This window comes from Elephas maximus, chromosome 3, assembly GCF_024166365.1.
Source record: "Elephas maximus indicus isolate mEleMax1 chromosome 3, mEleMax1 primary haplotype, whole genome shotgun sequence".
Lineage (NCBI taxonomy): Eukaryota > Metazoa > Chordata > Mammalia > Proboscidea > Elephantidae > Elephas > Elephas maximus.
In genome coordinates this window covers 17,757,005-17,780,364 of record NC_064821.1, presented here as the reverse complement: position 1 = coordinate 17,780,364, position 23,360 = coordinate 17,757,005, and the positions used below count along the sequence as shown (strand labels likewise).

Sequence of the window (23,360 nt, the reverse complement as noted above, 5' to 3'; positions counted from 1 at the left end):
ATTCTCTGGTTAAGGGAATGGAATTATTATGAGTGGATTTGACATATCACCTACAGCAGTTGTTCTCCAGCGTTAATGTGTATGAGAACTGGTGAAAAGAACTTGTTAATTCCCAGATTCCTGGGCTCATCCTCAGCGATTTTGGTAGCCCTGGTGGTGCAGTAGTTAAGCATTTGCCTGCTAACCAAAAGGTAGTGAGTTTGAATCCAACAAATGCTCCTTGTAAACCCTGTGGGTGCAGTTCTACTCTACCCTATGGAGCTGCTATGAGAATTGACTCAACAGCAATGGGTTTGGCTTTGGTTATTGTGAAGTGGGCCTGTGAATGTGCATGTCTGACAAGCTCATAGCTGATTTCACTGTGGATAGTCCAAGTATTACAGTTGGAGTGACACTGATCAAGAATGCCATTACCGTTGGGAACGCAGTAGGCACCATGTCTGGCATACCGTAAGTACTCAATGAAATTTAGCTAATACTGTATTCCATATATAGCCATCTATTCTTGGACCTTGCAATCTTTTTGCTTTCACACATTTTTTAGCATTTGCTTTAGCAGTTAGTTTTCCTCATCTTTATTTAAATATGTATCAGTGTTTTGAGTGAATCCAGTAATATAATCAAAGACACAATTATGGGTTTTGCAGACTAAGATGAATTATGTTTCCCTGACAGTTAATTTGCTTTGATTCCTTCTCATTGATTACCTGCTAGCAATGAGTTTGACTTCTTTTTACCTCGTGTCACCCTTTCTGTTGTTTCTTATTCATTTCAGATGAAATCCACACATCAAATGTGCTTGAATAAAGCTAATAAGGCCACTGTAGTCTTTGAAGGACTCAACTGTATAGGGGAGGTGTTGGATGTGACACTATAGGGAAGCAAGGAGAAAGTTTGGTTTTATCGAGGATCTTTTTTGATCTAAGGAGATAATTCACAGTGAGAATGGATGACTCCCTGGAAAACTGAATGCCAGAGAGTCTTTTGTTCTCATCCTCACTGACTTCCATTATTTTCACCACCACTTCTGGGGACAGCTCTCGGACTGGCCTCCACGGCATTTGCTAGGGCAGAATTTCACCCAGTGATGGCCTTAGCCACCTGCAGCATCTTGGGTCTTTGTTAAATCTGCAGCTATCTGCCCCTCATTCAAGGACCACTGACTCTGGACCCTGTGGATAGGCCCTTAGAGAAAACATGGTTAAAAAGACCCTTGTGAAATAGTGATGAGTTCTATATTCTGGAAACATATCTTTAATACTAGAGTGTATTTAAAATATGATACATGAAAGATTTTTTTGTGAAATATAGCACACGTATAAAATTTGTGTAATTTAACTATTTTTCTTATAGAATATTCATATAATATGAACATATATGTCCACCACTTAAATGGAAAAATAACATTTACAGTCATCTAGAATCCTCCTGTAAGACTCTCAGTCTAATCATCCTCCCTCTTGCCAAGAAATAACCACTATCCTGAATTTTGTATTTAACATTTTCTTAGCAATTCCTTATATTGGGTTGAATCCTATGAAATTCCCAGCGTTTCACTCTTTTTGACATATAAAAGTACTGTTTTCATGTATTTCAACATAATAGTTTTACTACCTCTACATATATCCCTTTCTTCCACTTCATAAATGGAATCTATGGAAAACCCGCAGCTAACATTGTACTTAATGGACTGCATACTTTCCTTTTGGATCAGGAACAAAAAAAGGGTGTCCACTCATTCTGTGTCTATTCAACTTGCGGGGGAGGTTGTAGACAGGGCAATTATGCAAAAAAGGAAGAATAAGAAGAGGAAGAAGAAGAAGTAAAAGGCACCAACTTGGAAAGGAAGAAATAAAACTCCCTCTATTTGCAGATGACATAGAGAAAATCCTAAAGAATCTGCTAAAATCCTATTTGGACTAATATACACTCTCAGCAAGGTTGCAGGATACAAGATCAATGTGCAAAAGCCAACTGAATTTTATATACTTGAAATAAACAATCCAAAAATTGAAACTAAGAGGAACGATTCACTTTGCAAAAGCATCAAGAAGAATACAATGAAATGCTTAGGGATAAATATAATAAAAGAAGTGTAAGACACATTTTTAAAAGTGCAAAATATTGTAGAAATAAATTTGAGAAGATCTAAATAATTAGAAAAAATACACCATATTCATGAATTGGAATGCTGCAAAAGGTCTCTTTAAAGCCCTGAAAAGCAAAGATGTCACTTTGAAGATTAAGGCATGCCTGTCCCAGACCATGGTGTTTTCAATTGCCTCATATGCATGGGAAAGCTGGATAATGAATGATGAAGACCAAAGAATTGACGCCTTTGAGTTATGGTGTTAGTGGAGAATATACCGTGGACCGCAAAAAAATGAACAAATCTGTCTTGGAAAAAGTACAACCAGAATGCTCCTTGGAAGCAAGGATAGCAAGATTATGTCTCATCTATTTTGGACATGTTATCAGGTGGTGTCAGTCCCTGGAGAAGGATGTCATGCTTGGTAAAGTGGAGGGTCAGCAAAAACGAGGATGACCCTCAACAAGATGAATTGACACAGTGGCTGCAACAATGAGTTCAAGCATAACAAAGACTGTGAGGATGGTGCAGGACCATGCAGTGTTTAGTTCTGTAATTCATATGGTCAATATGAGTCGGAACTGACTTGATGGCACCTAACAACAACAACATGAAATACAGATGGCCTCTAGAGTGGGGACCCAGGATAGGGACTCCTTTTGTCTAGATCTAAGTGTATTACTGCCTCCAAATTATAAGATTAAATTTTAATGCTACCTAAAAGATTCTTTAAAAAGTGTTTTTTTTTTAATTAAAAAAAAACCTAGTGGCATAGTGGTTAAGTGCTATGGCTGCTAACCAAAAGGTCGGCAGTTTGAATCCACCAGGTGCTCCTTGGAAACTCTACGTGGCAAAGAAATAATAGGTACCCAAATTAGAAAGAAAAACGTAAAGCTATTTATATTTGCAGGTGACATGAGAGATGATGTAGAGAAAATCTTAATCCTCTAAGACACTATTTGGACTAATAAATGCAAGGTTGTAAGATACAAGATCAATATACCAAAATCAATTCTATTTCTATATACTTGCAATGAATAATCTAAAAATGAAATTAAGCAAAAAATTCCATTTAGAAAAGCATCAAAAATTAAAGAATAAACTACTTAGGAATAAGTTTTAGAAAAGAAGTGTAAGACATGTATTGAAAAGTAAAAGCCATTGTTGACATAACTTTAAGATCTAAATAATTAGAAAAAATACATCATGTTCATGACTTGGAAAAATTAGCATTTTTAAGATGGCAATATTCTCCAAACTGATCTACTGATTACACAATCCCTATAAGAATTCCCCCCATGTGTCTGTCAGTTTGTCGTACTGTGGGGGCTTGTGTGTTGCTGTGATGCTGGAAGCTATGCCACTGGTATTCAGATACCAGCAGGGTCACCCATAGAGGACAGGTTTCAGCTGAGCTTCCAGACTAAGAAAGACTAGGAAGAAGAACCCGGCAGTCTACTCCTGAAAAGCATTAGCCAGTGAAAACCTTATGAATAGCAGCAGAACATTGTCTGATATAGTGCTGGAACATGAGCCTCCCAGGTTGGAAAGCACTCAAAAGATGACTGGGGAAGAGCTGCCTCCTCAAAGTAGAGTCGATCTTAATGATGTGGATGGAGTAAAACTTTCAGAACCTTCATTTGCTGATGTGGTACAACGCAAAATGAGAAGAAACAGCTGTAAACCTCCATTAATAATCGGAACCTGGAATGTACAAAGTATGAATATAGGAAAATTGGAAATTGTCAAAAATGAAATGAAACACACAAACATCGATATTCTAGGCATTAGTGAGCTGAAATAGACTGGCATTGGCCATTTTCAATCGGACAATCATATGGTCTACTATGCTGGGAAAGACAACTCGAAGAGCATAGTGTTGCATTCATCGTCAAAAAGAACGTTTCAAGATCTATCCTGAAGTACAACGCTGTCAGTGATAGGATAATATTCATATGCCTACAAGGAATACCAGTTAATACAACTATTATTCAAATTTATACACCAACCACTAGGGCCAAAGATGAAGAAATAGAAGATTTTTATCAGCTGCTACAGTCTGAAATCGATCAAACATGCAATCAAGATGCATTGATAATTACTGGCAATTGGAATGAGAAAGTTGGAAACAAAGAAGAAGGATCAGTAGTTGGAAAATATGGCCTTGGTGATAGAAACAATGCCGGAGATCGAATGATAGAATTTTGCAAGACCAACGACTTCTTCATTGCAAATACCATCTTTCACCAACATAAACGGCGACTATACACATGGACTTCGCCAAATGGAACACGCAGAAATCAAATTGACAACATCTGTGGAAAGAGATGATGGAAAACAGCAATATCATCAGTCAGAACAAGGCCAGGGGCCGACTGTGGAACAGACCATCAATAACTCATATGCAAGTTCAAGCTGAAACTGAAGAAAATCAGAGCAAGTCCATGAGAGCCAAAATATGACCTTGAGTGTATCCGACCTGAATTTAGAGACCATCTCAAGAATAGGTTTCACACGTTGAACACTAGTGACTGAAGACCAGATGAGTTGTGGAATGACATCGAGGACATCATCCATGAAGAAAGCAAGAGGTCACTGAAAAGACAGGAAAGAAAGAAAAGACCAAGGTGGATGTCAGAGGAGACTCTGAAACTTGCTCTTGAGCGTCGAGCAGCAAAAGCAAAAGGAAGAATTGATGAAGTAAAAGACCTGAACAGAAGATTTCAAAGGCTTCTCGAGAAGACAAAGTAAAGTATTATAATGACATGTGCAAAGAGCTGGAAGTAGAAAACCAAAAGGGAAGAACATGCTGGGTGTTTCTCAAGCTGAAAGAACTGAAGAAAAAAATTCAAGCCTCAAGTTGCAATAGTGAAGGATTCCATGGGGAAAATATTAAAAGACGCAGGAAGCATCAAAAGAAGATGGAAAGAATACACAGAGTCATTATACCAAAAAGAATTAGTTGATATTCAACCATTTGAAGAGGTGGCATATGATTAGAAACCGATGGTACTGAAGGAAGAAGTCCAGGCTGCTCTGAAGGCATCGGCGAAAAACAAAGCTTCAGGAATTGACGGAATATCAATTGAAATGTTTCAGCAAACAGATGCAGTGCTGGAGGTGCTCACTCATCTATGCCAGGAAATATGGAAGACAGCTTCCTGGCCAACTGACTGGAAGAGATCCATATTTATGCCTAGTCCCAAGAAAAGTGATTGAACTGAATGTGGAAATTATAGAACAATATCATTAATATCACATGCAAGCAAAATTTTGCTGAAGATCATTCAAAAACGGCTGCAGCAATATATCGACAGGAAACTGCTAGAAATTCAGACCAGTTTCAGAAGAGGACGTGGAACCAGGGATATCATTGCTGATGTCAGGTGGATCCTGGCTGAAAGCAGAGAATACCAGAAGGATGTTTCCCTTTGTTTTATTGACTATGCAAAGGCATTCAACTATGTGGATCATAAACTATGGATAACGCTGTGAAGAGTGGGAATTCCAGAATACTTAATTGTGCTCACAAGGAACCTTTACATAGATCAAGAGGCAGTTGTTCAGACAGAACAAGGGGATACAGATTGGTTTAAAGTCAGGAAAGTTGTGCCTCAGGGTTGTATTCTTTCACCATACCTATTTAATCTGTATGTTGAGCAAATAATCTGAGAAGCTGGACTATATAAAGAAGAACAGGGCATCAGGATTGGAGGAAGACTCATTAACAACCTGCGTTATGCAAATGACACAACCTTGCTTGCTGAAAGTGAAGAGGACTTGAAGCACTTACTAATAGAAGATCAAAGACCACAGCCTTCAGTATGGATTACACCACAACAGAAAGGAAACAAAAATCCTCACAACTGGACCAATGAGCAACATCATGATAAATGGAGAAAAGATTGAAGTTGCCAAGGATTTCATTTTACTTGGATCCACAATCAGCACCCATGGAAGCAGCAGTCAAGAAATCAAAAGATGCATTGCATTGGACAAATCTGCTGCAACGGACCTCTTCAAAATGTTGAAGACCAAAGATGTCACCTTGAAGACTAAGGTGTGACTGAACCAAGTCATGGTATTTTCAATCACATCATATGCATGGGAAAGCTGGATAATGAATAAGGAAGACCAAAGAAGAGTTGACGCCTTTGAATTGTGGCATTGATGAAGAATATTGAATATACCATGCACTGCCAAAAGAAGGTACAAGTCTGTCTTGAAAGAAGTGCGGCCAGTGTGCTCCTTAGAGGCAAGGATGGCGAGACTGCATTTTGTATACTTTGGACTTGATGTCAGGAGGGATTAGTTTCTGGAGGGCATCATGCTTGGCAGAGTACAGGGTCAGTGGAAAAGAGGAAGACCCTCAAAGAGGTGGATTGACACAGTGGCTGCAACAATGCACTCAAGCATAACAATGATTGTAAGGATGGTGCAGGACAGGGCAGTGTTTCGTTCTGTTGTGCATAGGGTCGATATGAGTCAGGACTGAGTCGACGGCACCTAACAACAATAACAACATAAGAATTCCAGATTATTTATTTACACAAATTGACAAACCGATTCTAAAATTCGTATGGAATTACTAGGGACATAGGATAACCAAAGCAATCTTGAAAAAGAAGGACAAAGTAGGAGAACTCACACTTCTTGATTTCAAACTTACTACAAAGCAACAGTAATCAAGATAATGTGCTACTAGTGCAAGAATAGACATATAGATCAATAGATTAGAATTGAAAGTTTAGAAATTAACCCATATATATATAATCTATATATATATATACACACACATGTACGTAGAACTCATCTCAACAAAGGTGCCAAGATCATCCAATGGGGAAAGAATAGTCTTTTTGATAAATGGTGCTAGGACAAATGGATAAAACCACATGCAAAATGATAAAATAGGATGATTACCTCAAATGAGATTTAAAAAAAAACTCAAAGTGAATCAAGGGCCTGAATGTAAGAACTAAAACTGTGAAATGCTTAGAAAACACACGGACAAATCTTGACCTTGGATTTGGCAAAAGATTCTTAAATGTAGACCAAAAGTACATGCAACCAAGGTATGAGGTCCCCCTGTCTCTCTGCTTGCTTCTCTGTTTTATATCCCAAAAGAAACATGCTCAAGACACAATCCAATCCGTAGATTTGAGTTCTGCCTCGTCAACGCAACTGCCGCCCATCCTGCCTCGTTAACATCATAGAGGCAGGATTTACAACACATAAGAAAATCACATCAGATGTCAAAACTGTGGACAATCATATAATACCGGGAATCATGGCCCATCTAAATTGATACACACATTTTTGGGGGGACACAATTGAATCCATGACAGTTGTTAAAAAATTAGAATCTATTCAGAGGAAACTTTCTGCTCAGATAGTGGTATTTGAAATTACCAATGAGAAGTTTTAAATCCATATTGTGACCCAGAAATTAGCTATGAATTGTGTATATTACGTGCAAACATTGTAATGGGATCGATTTAGGAAATACTATTGGAATCATTATTCCCTTTTCTTGAGCACGCAGAATATGACCCAGCTGGACCTGGACACACAAGAACTCACAAGGGCACATCAACTGGGCCCTGAGTTAAAAAGACAATAGTTAAGACAATGTTGGAAAATATCTTTTAGGGATCCTTTCACATAAACCAATCAAACAGAACACAAAAGACTTTCCACTCTTTTTTTTTCTATTAGCATTTAGTGAATAGAAAATTGGTTGGACCAATGAAGACCCTCTGACTGTCATTACTGAAACCTGTACCAATGATTGTAGATCACATTTTCTAGCTAATTCCTGAAAAGAAGAAGCTTTTCCAATGGTTTTGACCATTTGTAATGTTAATATATACTGATGACTCTGTAATGTTCCTTGGACTCTGGCAGACATAGCTCTAGCAGCATGCTTCCCCGTTTTCCCATTCTTCCCTATTCTGTAATATTTCCTTGGACTCAGATAGACATGAGTCTAGCAACATCCTTGTTTGTTTTCCCTTCTTTCCTATTCTGCAATATTTCCTTGGATCTGGGTAGACATGAGCTCTGGCAGCATGCTTGTCCACTTCCCGCTCTTGCCTTTTTGAATATATGCTGAATGAAACTTTCATTTTGCTTTATTAAACTTTGTGATGTTTTTACCCTACAACAGGTTATATATGGTTTTATTGCAGAAAAAAAAATATAAACACTTTTACTTTTATCATACACCTTTTTTAAAGCACTGTATAGATTCTTAATGTAAACATAGTATCATGTTTCATGTATATTACATCCTGTATAGGTACAGATTTAAAAGTAATATAAATTGTAATATAAATATAATTTAATATATATATTTTATGTTGAAATATAAATTTAAAAATGAATTGCAAAATGTGCAACAGTCACAAGTATTGAGTTTGCTGTGAGTACCACTGCAATGCCTTTTGGAACATGAAGAGAATACACAACAATACTGAGAAAAGAAACTTCATAAAAACTAAACATTAATGCTATCTGAGGAGAAGGATTTGATAAATTAGCTAATTTGTGTTTTTCTGATTAAGTACTTCCTCCATTCAAATTCAACCTGCTTTCTGGAGCTTAATCTCTCACTGATGTCATCAGCATCACAACCCATAGAGCTTCATGGCATTTAGATGTACTCACCTTTGTCTCAATGATTTAGGCCAAAAATGATGAAATATTCTTGCTGGGGCCCTGCATGGTATTGTAAATCTCAAGAGTGGAAGTTCAAGGTTATGAGTCATACAAGATTATAAGTGTTGGAAGTGCTCAAGGCTCATGTATTCTTTAATAAATCTATTTTTTGAATCTTTATGAAATATACAGAGCTTCTAGAGTGGGGACAGGGTAGGGATTCCTTTTGCTTAAATCTAAATTTATTGTTGTTGTTGCTGGGTGCCACTGAGTTGATTCCAACTCATAGCGACCCTATGCACAACAGAACGAAGCACTGCCCGGTTCTGAGCCATCCTTATAATCGTTGTTATGCTTGAGCTCATTGTTGCAGCCACTGAGTCAATCCACCTCATTGAGGGTCTTCTTCATTTCCTCTGACTGTGTACTCTGCCAAGCATGATGTCCTTCTCCAGGGACTGATCCCTTCTGACAACATTTCCAAAGTATATAAGACACAGTCTCGCCATCCTTGCCTCTAAGGAGCATTTTGGCTGTTCTTCTAAGACAGATTTATTCATTCTTTTGGCAGTCCATGGTGTATTCAATATTCTTTGCCAACGCAATTCAAAGGCATGAATTCTTTTTTGGTCTTCCTTCTTCATTGCCCAGCTTTCACATGCATATGATGCGATTGAAAATACTATGGCTTGGGTCAGGCACACCTTAGTCTTCAAGGTGACATCTTTGCTCTTCAACACTTTAAAGAGGTCCTTTGCAGCAGATTTGTCCAATGCAACGCGTCTTTTGATTTCTTGACTGCTGCTTACATGGGTGTTGATTGTGGATCCAAGTAAAATGAAATCCTTGACAACTTCAATCTTTTCTCTGCTTATCATGATATTGCTCATTGGTCCAGTTGTGAGGATTTTTGTTTCCTTTCTGTTGAGGTGTAATCCATACTGAAGGCTGTGGTCTTTGATCTTCATTAGTAAGTGCTTCAAGTCCTCTTCACTTTCAGCAAGCAAGGTTGTGTCATCTGCATAATGCAGGTTGTTAAAGACTCTTCCTCCAATCCTGATGTCCCATTCTTCTTCATATAGTCCAGCTTCTCGGATTATTTGCTCAGCATACAGATTGAGTAGGTATGGTGAAAGAATACAACCCTGCTGCACACCTTTCCTGACTTTAAGCCGATCAGTATCCCCTTGTTCTGTTTGAACAACTGACTCTTGATCTATGTAAGGGTTCCGCATGAGCACAATTAAGCGTTCTGGGATTCCCATTCTTTGCAATGTTATCCATAATATGTTATGATACACACATATTATTAATGATATTGTTCTATAATTTCCACATTTGGTTGAATCACCTTTCTTGGGAATAGGCATAAATATGGATCTCTTCCAGTCAGTTGGCCAGGAAGCTGTCTTCCATATTTCTTGGCATAGACGAGCGAGCACCTCCAGCGCTGCATCTGTTTGTTGAAACATCTCAATTGATATTCCATCAATTCCTGGAGCCTTGTTTTTCACCAATGCTTTCAGAGCAGCTTGGACTTCTTCCTTCAATACCATCAGTTCCTGATCATATGCCACCTCTTGAAATGGTTGAATATCGACTAATTCTTTTTGGTATAATCACTGTATGTATCCCTTCCATCTTGTTTTGATGCTTACTGTGTCATTTAATATTTTCCCCATAGAATCCTTCACTATTGGAGCTTGAGGCTTGAATTTTTTCTTTGGTTCTTTCAGCTTGAGAAACCCCAAGCGTGTTCTTCCCTTTTGGTTTTCCATCTCCGGGTCTTTGCACATGTCATTATAAGACTTTACTTTTTACCCATCACTAGATTAAGACAAAAACATTACTATCACCATAGATTCCACTTGAACAGGCATCTAATCACATTACCCTCCCCATTCCCAGTGACAACTATTACCAGGAATTCTGTATTTATATATATATATATTGATGTTTTTCTATTAGGTTATATTCTATGAAATTTCTATCATTTGATTTTTTTTTTTTTTTGCTTTACAATCTGTCATTTTCAAAGTATTCAATAGAATATATCACTGCTGTATGAATCCCTAGATGACTTATGAAAAAACGTGCCTCTTAGGGAACATATTAAAAGTTTAATCTTAACGGATAAATTTGGGGTCTTGATTGTTTTTCTCACCATTGTGCTTTTCAAGTTCAATCCTATTGTTGGGTGTAGCACTAATTCATTTATTTTCAATGCTGTATACTTTTATATTAAGCATGGAAAATTAAAGAAAAAAAGCCTCTTCTCTGATGTCACTGAGACTGTTTTGAGATAGTTTTTTGCTATTGTGAATGAAATTGTTTGAGTATTTTTGTACACATCCCTGGTGCAAATTAGCAAGAGTTTTATATTTGGGATGATGTTTTTGGGTATTGAGGAGGGTCTCTTCACCTCCCTGTAGTTTCAAAGAGTTTTCCTAAGTGATTGAATCAATTAAAATTCCCATTAGAAGTCTCTGCTGTTTTGCATCTTCACCAAAATATTTTCATTTTTTGTGACTATTTAGTGGGTATAAACTACTGTTGTTGTTGTTAGGTGCCATTGAGTTGGTTCCGACTCATAGTGACCCTATTCACAACAGAACGAAACACTGCCCAGTCCTGCGCCATCCTCAAAATCGCTGTTATGCTCGAGCCCATTGTCGCAGCCACTGTGTCAATACACCTCGTTGAGGGTCTTCCTCTTTTCCACTGTCCCTGTACTTTGCCAAGCATGATGTCCTGCTCCAGAGCATGATCCCTTCTGACAACATGTCCAAAGTATGTAAGATGCAGTCTCGCCATCCTTGCCTCTAAGGAGCATTCTGGTTGTACTTCTTCCAAGACAGATTTATTCGTTCTTCTGGCAGTCCATGGTATATTCAATATTCTTCGTCGATGCCACAATTCAAAGCCATCAATTCTTCTTCGGTCTTCCTTATTCATTGTCCAGCTTTCACATGCGTATCATGTGATTGAAAATACTATGGCTTGGGTCAGGCACACCTTACTCTTCAAGGTGACATCTTTGCTCTTCAACACTTTAAAGAGGTCCTTTGCAGCAGATTTGCCCAGTGCAATTCGTCTTTTGATTTCTTGACTGCTGCTTCCATGGCTGTTGATTGTGGATCCAAGCAAAACGAGATCCTTGGCAACTTCAATCTTTTCTCTGTTTATCATGATGTTACTAATTGGTCCAGTTGTGAGGATTTTTGTTTTCTTTCTGTTGAAGTGCAATCCATACTGAAGGCTGTGGTCTTTGATCTTCATTAGTAAGTGCTTCAAGTCCTCTTCACTTTCAGCAAGCAAGGTTGTGTCATCTGCATAACGCAGGTTGTTAATGAGTCTTCCTCCAATCCTGATGCCCGATTCTGACTGGAAGAGATCTACGTTTATACCTATTCCCAAGAAAGATGATCCAACAAATGTGGAAATTATTGAACAATATCATTAGTATCACACAAAAGCAAAATTTTGCTGAAGATCATTCAAAAATGGTTGCAGTAGTATATGCACAGGGAACTGCCAGAAATTCAGGCCAGTTTCAGAAGAGGACGTGGAACCAGGGATATCATTGCTGATGTCGGATGGACCCTGGCTAAAAGCAGAGAATACCAGAAGGATGTTTACCTGTGTTTTATTGACTATGCAAAGGCATTCGACTGTGTGGATCATAACAAATTATGGATAACATTGCATAGAATGGGAATTCCGGAACACTTAATAGTGGAGGAATCTTTCCATAGATCAAGAGGCAGTTGTTTGAACAGAACAAGGGGATACTGGTTGGTTTAAAGTCAGGAAAGGTGTGCACCAGGGTTGTATTCTTTCACCATAACTATTCAAAAAACTATTGTTACATAATTTTAATATATATTACGAGATTGAGAGCTCTTTCACATGCTAATATTTATTATGAGATTGAGAGCTCTTTTGGGAAGTATATGTTTATGGTATTTCTAGTGAGCTCTTTGTTTTTATTAAATAATGGATCCATTTTCTGTAACACCACTTCATACATTAACTCTCCATTTATATGTTGATCTTTTTGAGAGGGCTCTATTTTCAAACCAAGAGACCTGTTTTATCTATCCCCGTATCAGAATTGCTGGTCTTAATTATGGTAGCATACCAGTCAGAAAAAAATAAGTTTGCTGTCTTAAGGAACACACCCCAAAAAACTGTTAGTTTACAACCACCAAGTTACACTGTATGACAGTGACTGGTTATCTGATCATCTGTAATCTACTTCAACATTATTGATAACGAAATGTGCTAAACTCAACCCACTGTGGAAAAGAAACGTATATTGCAGCTACTACTTTGACATTGGGAAAAGTTGGTAGTAAAACTTTAAAAAAGGGAATAAAATATCTGTTACATGTTCAGTCCATATTGATTCCTGAAAGTATTTTAGAAAATGCTGAATATAATGTGTAGAAACCAGATAAAACTTCAATGAGCAATATATACAGAAACAGTTGTTAGTATTTGCATTTTTAGGATACATTTGATATATTATCACTTGTATTTCTATTAGGAATTCATATCACTACATAAATACACTATATTTTTTAGCTTAAATGTGGTGTCAGTCTTCCCGATGTTGTAGTTAGCATAGCGATTACTTTCAATGTACATAATGGAACAAGGCTAGCATCAGTTACAAATGGAGGTGTGTCCATGTGTGTGAGGTACTTGAGATGGATGTGAAAAGAAGGAGGTGGAGGGAAGAGGAAGTGATGCATACCAGCGCATCGTCCTGGCCTCTCAGAATGAAGGAGTCAGCCAAAGTGATGCTCTTGCTCCTTTTAGACTTGCTCCATAAGGATTTGCAAGCAAGTTTGACTAATGAGGAGCTTTGGATATTGAACCCTCAAGGGCCACAGAGACTACAAATAGTCTGCCTTTGACCACCCACTCAGCAGCTGGCCCAGGTCAGTAGGCAGCACACCTGGACCTCCTCCCAGGGGCCATCACTTTCCACAGGATCCTACCTGGTCCTTCCCCTGTCTTCTGTGCTCCCTCAATACAGAACTTCCATTTTTATCCTTCAACCTTCAAGGGAGAACTGAATGTCATTCCTTAGTGATGACACCCAGGTAATCTGGTATCCTCTAGTTTATCTTTTGCAAATAGGGAGAGGTGGTTGTCTATGAGCCTATTTGGGGCAGCAGTGAGTTAAGTACAGGTAGAAGAGGAGCCGAATGGAATCATCTGTGAGGTCCCTGCCTAACTGTTCATCATCTTCTTGACATAATTCCTTGTACTTTTGCACAAGTACTTCAGCAGCTCTCAGTCTCCCAATCACCTACTCTGACCCTGAAGTTGGAGAGATTTTTTTTTTTTCATCCTCAAAACAAAACTGTCCTTGCTCAAATTTTATGAATGTTTTAGAATTCTCTAAAATATTCTCTTATTTATTTGGCAGGGGGCTGGGGCATATGGTCAGCTTCTCCAAATCTTTCAGTTCCTTGGCCTTGACACACTTTAGTAGGGGGGATCTTTGGTCTTGACCTGATTACAGTGATATGAGGACTCAGAAAGTAGATGGAGAACCAGGGAGACTGCACTAGCTACATCCCAAGTGAACCAGTGTTCTCTTAAATATTTTAAATGTAGCACAGCACAGAGTAATAGGGCAAACACCCATGTATCAATGTTTCCAGAATTAAAAGATGCTGATATTTTGCCATTAAAGTTCTTCTTGTAAAGTAACAAAATAATGCGCTTGAGTAAGACACATCCTTTATATTTCCTTTCATTTCTCTTCTTCCCTTCCTAAAAGACAACCATGGTCTTGAATTTCATTGGTCTCCGGTGCATTTTAAACTGTGTGTGTGTGTGTGTACCACAATAAAAATGCCCATCAGCTAGAGAAAGGATAAATTGTGATGTAAACAAAGAATGGAATATCTTAAGGTAGCTGGAGTTAATGAACCAAAACAAAGTATACCAAGACTGATAAATCATTAAATGTATCATTTTAAGAAGCAATTACTGTATATAAAAGTATCAAAGCAAAACTAAAATATTATTTATGGATAGAATCATAATAGAGGTATTGGAAACACAGGAGATTAACACATGCAAATTCTGTGTTAGTTTTCCTGAAAGAGGGAAAAACATTGAGAATGTGAGAAATAAGGGAGTATTTCAAGTAAGTACACATTATTTTATTAAAAAAAAAAAAAAGTGTGGCAACATATTTTTTAAAATAATATGTTATTGTGTTTTTGCTGAAGATTTACACGGTGGTTTAGGTTCCCATTCAATAATTTCTACAGAAATTATACAGTGACGTTGGTTTTAATTTGACGGTGGAGCGTGGTGAAAAAACAGGCATTTATTGGTTTTCTCCATACTGCTCAGATCCTTGAAATGTTTCAGAATAAAAAGTGTAAATTTATATGTACGTAATTTTAAAACTTATTTAAATTTTTCCTTACTATAGATGTCATTTTAGACAAGGTACTTTTCTCTTTTGGGTTTTCATTATTTGTGTTGATACATCTAAAAAGGTGTACTTTATTCATTTTAATTTCTATACGTTTTATATCATTAGAAATGAACACTGATATCATTCATATGCAGTTGGATTCTTTCTTTCCCATGCTTTTTTACATGAGGAAGAGTCCCAGGAGAGTTTTAGCATATCTATTCCTCCCTAAAATTTGTAGTTATCTTGCTAGGGATGTTTTTTCTCTCTTTATACTTCTTTTATTTTGGTGCACCAATTACTCACTTCTGTAATGAACCATCAGGTTGTGCCCATGCAGAACAAAACACAACAGGAAATACTGAGAGGGTGTCATATGCTGAACATCTTGTTTGAGGGTTTTACCTGTTCATTTTTCATCCTTGTAAAATTCCTGTAAGGTTTTGTGATGGTTCCCACTATACAATGAGGTAATGGAAGATTCTCAAAGAGTTCTAGAAATATTCTTGTTGATAAAGCAAGTGCTAGAGACTGGATGAAAGTCGGGTCTGTCTGAGTCCAAATATTACACCAATTAATTGATGCTATTAAGGTTGCTTGTTGTCCAGACCCCAAGCTTAAGGTCAGACCCTCCTGTCAAGCTGCCTGGATATTTGTGTTGAGAGGGCAGAGTTTGTTTGCCTAGTACCATTAAGATACAAAAATAAGATTCCTAATGAGTTGTTCACCCTAGAAACAGGCACTTTCACGACTTTTTCTAGAGCATCCGTTCATTAGAAAAATGGGAAAATGCATCGAGATTGTAGTCAATCAACTCTTACCTGGTTTCAGGGATCCAGGTATTTTCAGAAGGCTCATTTTAACATCAGAAATGGAAGTGTACTAGAGTTTAACTAGGTACACAACCTCAGGATTCTCATAAGAGCCAGTGCCCATGTTTCCTACCCAAGGTTTGATGTGGCCCAGCCAGAAACAGAAGGAAAGAAGTGCCAAAATTCCACGACTGATTTTCAATATTTCTTTTCCTAACACCTGCTGCTTATACTATGGAGACTATGAGTCAAAACATAAAAGCAAGAGGGGATGAACGAAGCTACGGAGCAGTGAGGGATTATTCCAATCCTCTGGCATAAAATGGAAGAGAGGACGAGAAGGACAGATCACAGTGGGCTATCTGAAAAGAGAGGAAGAAGACAATAAATTTAGAAGTAAAAACCTATTAATAAGAGATTAATTATTCCATATGAAATTTGAAATTCTGTGGTTTCTTTTTCCATTGATTTACATGTAAAAATGTGAGTGGCAGTTAAACAGAAAAGAGTGTATATGTGTTTATTTCATACATTGCTGCATTTGAGAAGGTAAGGAATTACTAAAAAATAAGTTCCGTTATCGTATTCAATTATTGTGATGGTCTTAAATAGTACTTCACACTCACCAGATGCCAGGCTCCTTGCTAAGCAACTTCTACTGATTAAATTTTTTAAGTCCTACAACTATATAAGTATTTAATGTGTCCTCTTATACTTTACTCAGTGTCTTTTTTCTCCTTTAAGGTGACTTGGCAATCATTCTTTTTCTACTACCATTGAGACCCTCTGTAAGAAGCCTAGATGGTTGTATTGATAGAGCATGTCTTTCTTATTCTCAATTCTGCTTGTTGTTCTTTTTGTTAGGTACTAGCGAGTCAGTTCTGACTCATAGTGACCCTATGTATAACAGAACAAAACACTGCCTGGTCCTGCACCATCCTCATGATCCTTGTTATGCTTAAACCCATTGTTGCAGCCACTGTGTCAATCCATCTTGTTGACAGTCTTCCTAGTTTTTGCTGACTCTCTACATTACCAAGCATCATGTTCTTCTCCAGGGACTGGAGATAACATGTTCAATGGATCTGAGACAAATTCTCACATACCTTGCTTCTAAGGACCATTCTGGCTCTACTCCCTCTGAGACAGATTTGTTCGTTCTTCTGTAAGTCCATGGTATTGTAAATATTCTTTGCTGACACCATAATTCAAATGCATCAATTCTTCTTTAATCTTCCTTATTTTTTGTCCATCTTTCCCATGTGTATGAGACCATTGAAAATACCTTAGCATGAATCAGGTGCATTTTAATCCTCAAAGTGATATCTTTCATTTTTGACTTTAAACACCAGTGACTGAAGACCAGATGAGTTGTGGATGACATCAAAACGTCATACATTACAAAAGCACAGGGCCGTTAAAAAGATAGGAAAGAAATAAAAGATCAAAATGGATGTCAGAAGAGACTCTGAATCTTGCCCTTGAACACAGAGTAGCTAAAGCAAATGGAAGAAATGTTGAAGTAAAAGAGCTGAACAGAAGATTTCAAAGGTGAGCTTAAAGTATTATAATGAAATTATAAAGTATTATAAAAATTAAAGTATTATAATGAAATGTACAAAGACCTGGAAATACAAAACCAAAAGGGAAGAACATGCTTGGCATTTTTCAAGCTGAAAGGACTGAAGAAAGAATTCAAATCTTGAGTTGCAGTTCTGAAGAATTCTATGGGCAAAATATTGAACAATACAGGAAGCATCAAAAGAAGATGGAAGGAATACACAGAGTTACTACACCAAAAAAAAAAAAAAAAAAAGATCTGTGTTCAGCCATTTCAGGAGGTATCATATGATGACAACCAGTTGTATTGAAGGAAGAAGTCCAGGCTGCATGGAAGTCATTGGTGAAAAACAAGTCTTCAGATATTGATGGAATACCAATTGAGATATTTCAACTAACAGATTTAATGCTGAAAGTGGTCACTCGTCTATGCCAAGAAATTTGGAAGACAGCTACCTGGACAACTGACTGGAAGAGATCCATATTTGTGCCCATTGTGAAGAAAGGTGATTCAATGGAATACAGAAATCATTGAACAATTTCATTAATATCACAAGTAAGTAAAATTTTGCTGAAGATAATTCAGAAGAGGATGCAGAACAAAGGAGAGGATGTGATATGAGGGATATCATTGCAGATGTTAGATGGGTATTGGCTAAAAGCAGAGAATACCAGAAAGATGTTTACCTGTGTTTGATTTACTATGCAAAGACATTCAATTGTGTGTATCATAACAAATTATGGATAACATTGAGAAAGATTAAAATTCCAGAACAGTCAAGTGTGCTCATGCAGAGCCTGTACATAGGCTGAGAGGCAGTAGTTCAAACAGAACAAGGGGACACAGCATAGTTTAAAATCAGGAATAGTGTGTGTCAGAGTTGTATCTTTTCACCATGCTAATTCAGCATGTATGCTGAGGCAATAATCTTAGAGGCTGGACTTTATGAAGAAGAACAGGGTATCAGGACTGGAGGAAGATTCATTAACAACCTGCAATGTGCAGATGACACAGGTTTGCTTCCTGAAAATTAAAAGAGCTTGAAGCATTTGCAGATGAAGATCAAAGATTACAGCCTTCATCACCATGGATTACACTTAAATATAAAGAAAATGGAAATCTCACAACTCAGACATTAAGCAACATCATGATAAAGGGAGAAAATATTGAAGTTGTCAAGGATTTCATTTTACTGAGATCTACAATGAACGCCCACGGAAGCAGCAGGCAGGAAATCAGATGGCGTATTGCATTGGGCAAATCTGCTGCCAAAGACCTCTTTAAATTGTGAAAAAGCAAAGAGATCAGAATTCTGCTTAGGACACACTAACAAATTGTTGCTTTTTTTTTCTCCAGTTTTTGAAAAGCACGTATTTTCTTTTTCCCCCCATTCCTCTGTTTTGGGGGAAAAAAAGATGTACTACATATCACCTTGGTGCCCTTATGATGCAGTGATTAAGAGCTCTGTTGCTAACTGAAAGGTTGGCAGTTCCAATCTGCCAGCTTCTCCACCGGGGGATGATGTGGCAGTCTGTTTTTGCAAAGATTTCAGCCTTGGAAACTCTACACAGCAGTGTAACTCTGTTCTGTAGGGATGCTATGAGTTGGAATCACCTAGTGGCAATGGGTATATATCATTTATGGGAATAAAGTTTCCATCTTCAAATAATTGGAAGAAAAGAGTCTCATTGCCATAATTGGATAACAGCATGAACTTTCATATAGCACACTCTATCTTGACCTCAGCTCCTGACTGTGGGTCTTGTTTTGATGCTGTCACTACCTACGTGGTCAAAGTTTAGGTGACTTTGAATACCACGGAAAGCAACTGGGTTTTAATTCAGCTGGAACTTTTCAAATGGCAAGTGACGGAATCTGTAGCAAATCCTAAAAATGGCTTGGAATTGCTAGAGCTCAGTAAGTGTTAGTAGTGGTAATGGCAGCAGTTTTTGACAATTTTGACATTTATTATTATCAATTCTGATGATACAACTATTAATTAGAACAATAACAACAAGGGATAAGAACCTAAATGATGGGACATTCCAATGGAAATAGAAAATTGAAAGGACAAATTTTGAGGAAAAAATGAAAATGAAGAAGCTTGATTGAGTCGAGGGCTTGAACTCCTCCCCAAGTCCCTCTGCAGAGCCTGGTGAGCCAGGTCCCCATCTCCTCATGAAGTGCACCACATCTTTTCCTCCCTGCAGATGAGTTGATTGTACATGAACCACAATGGATGACGTTCTAGAAGAGTGGACCTCAAAGTATAGTCCCAGGCCATCAGCAATAGCACTTGAGAATTTGTTAGAAAGAACTATTTTAGAGCCTTAGACCCCAAATTCTGAAGCCAATAGTCTGAGTGTGGGGGCTCAACAAGTCCTTCAACTGATTCTGACAAAAAGCAGTTTGAGAACCATTGTTCTAAAACACGGATGTAGAGTTTGTTTTTCTGCTAGTTCGAAGGCTTGGGAAAATTCCCAAGGAAAAAGCCATGTATTTTTTTCTCTTTTATTCCTATTACGTGGCACAATGTGGATAAAGAATAGATATTCTATAAACACATAAATACTACCTATGTGGTCAGAGAGTTGAAGACTTTTGAAGCAAGGAGCACTAGTGTCATAGTGTCTAAGAGTTTGGCTGCTTAACAAAAGATCAGCAGTTCAAATCTACCAGCTGCTCATTGGAAACCCTAGGAGGCAGTTCTACTTTGTCTTACAGGATTGCTATGAGTCTGATTTGACTCAAGGCACAGAACAACAACAAGAAAAAAAAATCAAGGAGGCTATTTGGGTCTTTATTCAGGTGGATATTTTGGGGGAGATATGGTGCAGTGGTATGGTAATGGATAAGAGAAAAAGCAGAAGGAGGGGGGAAGGGAGGATGGGAGAAAGACAGATGAAGGAATAGAAAGAGGGGGAGGGAGAAGGAGAGAGACAGAGAGTAGAAAGATTTGTAGTATTCACTTCATTTCACAATACAGATGCGAGAATTTCTTTGAAATAAGCAACCCTTTTAGATCTCTTTCCTATCACTTCCATCATCAGACTCATCAACAACGTGACATCAGAAAACCAAACTGGTGTAGCAGCATTCTCCCTCCTGGGGCTCTCAGAGGATTCAGAACTGCAGCCCTTCCTCTTCGGACTATTTCTGATCATGTACCTCGTCACTGTTTTGGGGAACCTGCTCATCATCCTGGCCATCAGCTCAGACTCCCACCTCCACACCCCCATGTACTTTTTCCTCTCCAACCTGTCCTTCACTGACATCTGTTTCAGCAGCACCACGGTCCCCAAGATGCTGGTGAACATCCAGACACAGAACAAATCCATCAGTTACACAGGCTGCCTGACCCAGGTTTGCTTCCTCATGATATTTGCAGGCATGGAAAATTTTCTCCTTGCGGCAATGGCCTATGACCGCTATGTGGCCATCTGCCAACCACTGAGGTACACAGTCATCATGAACTCTCACCTCTGTGGCCTGCTGATTCTCCTCTCCTTGTTCATTAGTTTGGTGGATGCCCTGCTCCACAGTCTGATGATACTAAGGCTGTCCTTCTGCACAGACAGGGAAATCCCTCACTTCTCCTGTGATCTTGCTCAGGTCATCAAACTTGCCTGCTCCAATACTCTTGTCAATAACATCCTGGTATATTTACTAACTAGTATACTGGGTGGTGTTCCTCTCCTTGGGATTATTTGCTCTTATATTAAAATTATTTCTTCCATTCTGAGAATACCATCAGCTGGTGGAATGTATAAAGCCTTCTCCACCTGTGGGTCTCACCTGTCAGTGGTTTTCTTATTCTATGGGACAGCTTTTGGTGTGTACATTAGTTCTGCAGTTACTCATTTTTCCAAAAAGACAGCAGTAGCCTCAGTGATGTACACTGTGGTCCCTCCAATGATGAACCCATTTATCTACAGCCTGAGGAACAGGGACATGAAGGGAGCCTTGAAGAAACTCCTGTGGAGAACATTTTCTTTTTCATGATTGTGTTATCTGCTTTAGGTTTGGGCTTCTAGAATGAGTCATAGTGAAAGAATACTGGGTGAATCAGAATGTTAGAACCTTCTAGTAACAAGTTTTTGTTTTTTACATTTTGATAATAAAAATAATTTTATCTTTATATTTATTATGCATTTTTACCTATGTATGTATTTACTTACACATGCTTCTGCCTTGTGACAATTTTTACCTTGTTAGCAAGACATGTTAAAGCATTTATTTTTTATGTTTAATTTGGTCAATATGTATGTAACAAAACATTTGCCATGTCAACATTTTTTGCTTGTACTATTCAGGGACATTAATTACATTCTTCATGTTGTTCAACTGCCATTACTACCCATTTTCAAATTTTTGCATCACTGTTAGCTTAGTATCCCCTACACAATGAGTCTTCCTTTCTTTTTTCTTCCTCACCACCCCTGACAACCACTAATAGAGTTTGGTCTCTATATACTTGCCTATTCTAGGTATTTCATACAATTGGGATCATAAAGTATTTATTCTTTTCTAACTGACATTTCACTTGGCATAAGGTTTTCAAGGTTCATCTATGCTGTAGCATGTGTCAGGGCTTTATTTATCTTTATGTCCAGCAGTATTCCATTGTATGGATGATATTTTGTTTATCCATTCATCTGTTGGTGGGCATTTAGCCTGTTTCCACCTTATGGTTATTGTGAATAATGCTGCAAGGAACATTGGTGTACAAGTATCTGTGTTCCTGCTTTCAATTCTTTTGCTACAATTATTATATACCATAATGACTAACAGCAGTGCAAAATAGGTATGGAAACTGATTTTGCTTTTCTCTAGCTTTGTGATATTTGATTGATTGCATACTAGGACAGGTTTTTCTGACGGTCTCCAGTTGGCTGTATCACTTGCATGCATTATATCCCAGAAAGCTGACTATGACTTCTTCTTCTTCTTTTTTTTTTTAAATAATGAGGTGACTTTTCCAGTGAGTCACTCAGAAGACATCCTTTCACAACTTATAAGCCTGAACTGGGACATACAGACCTCTTCTTTATTCTCTGATGAGGGGAATGGAATTATTATGAGTTGATTTTACATATCGTCTAAAACAGTTGTTCTCCATCCTTAATGTGTATGAGAACTGGAGAACTTGTTAATACACAGGTTCTTGTGTCCTTCCTCTGCAATTTCGGCACCCTGGTGCCATAGTGGATAAGCATTTGACAAATCCGGCAGCTGCTCCTTGTAAACCCTATGGGGGCAGTTCTATCCTGTCCTATAGGGTCGCTATGAGTAGGAATTGCATCAACAGCAATGGGTTTGGTTTGGGTTTTGGTTAGTGTGAGGTGGGCCCATGAATGTGCACTTCTAACAAGCTCATATGTGATGCCTGTGTGCATAGTCCAAGTATTACACTTTGTGTGACACCGATCTAAAATGTAATTACTGTTGGAAACTCAATAGGCACAATATCTGGCACACAGTAAGTACTCATTGAAATTTAGCTAGTATCATTGTATTCCATATCTAGTCCCCTATCCTTGGTCCTTTCAATTCTTCTGCTTTCACACATTTTTTAACATTTTTTTTAGCACTTAGCTTTGCTTACCTTAATTTAAATATATATCAGCATTTCAGGTGAACCTAGTAATATAAACAAAGACATAATTATTGGGTTTGCAGGCTAAGGTGAATTATATTTTCCTGACAGTTGATTTGCTTTGATTCCTTCTCATTGATTACTTGCTAGCAACGACTTTCATTTTTTCATTTATTTCTTGTGTTACCATTTTG

General features: G+C 37.9%; 2 protein-coding genes across 2 annotated transcripts in view; both read left to right on the top strand.

Moving 5' to 3' along the window:
* LOC126070942 (olfactory receptor 7G2-like) overlaps positions 1-23,360 on the top strand; it is a 457,831-nt gene that overhangs the window by 34,676 nt on the left and 399,795 nt on the right. The gene's annotated exons all lie outside the window — the stretch shown is intronic.
* LOC126070952 (olfactory receptor 7G3-like) lies at positions 332-21,542 on the top strand (the record flags this gene model as incomplete). The annotated part of the gene is made up of 2 exons (XM_049875276.1): positions 332-450; positions 20,621-21,542. Coding segments are annotated over exons 1-2 (1,041 nt in total), but the record flags the coding sequence as incomplete, so codon positions are not given.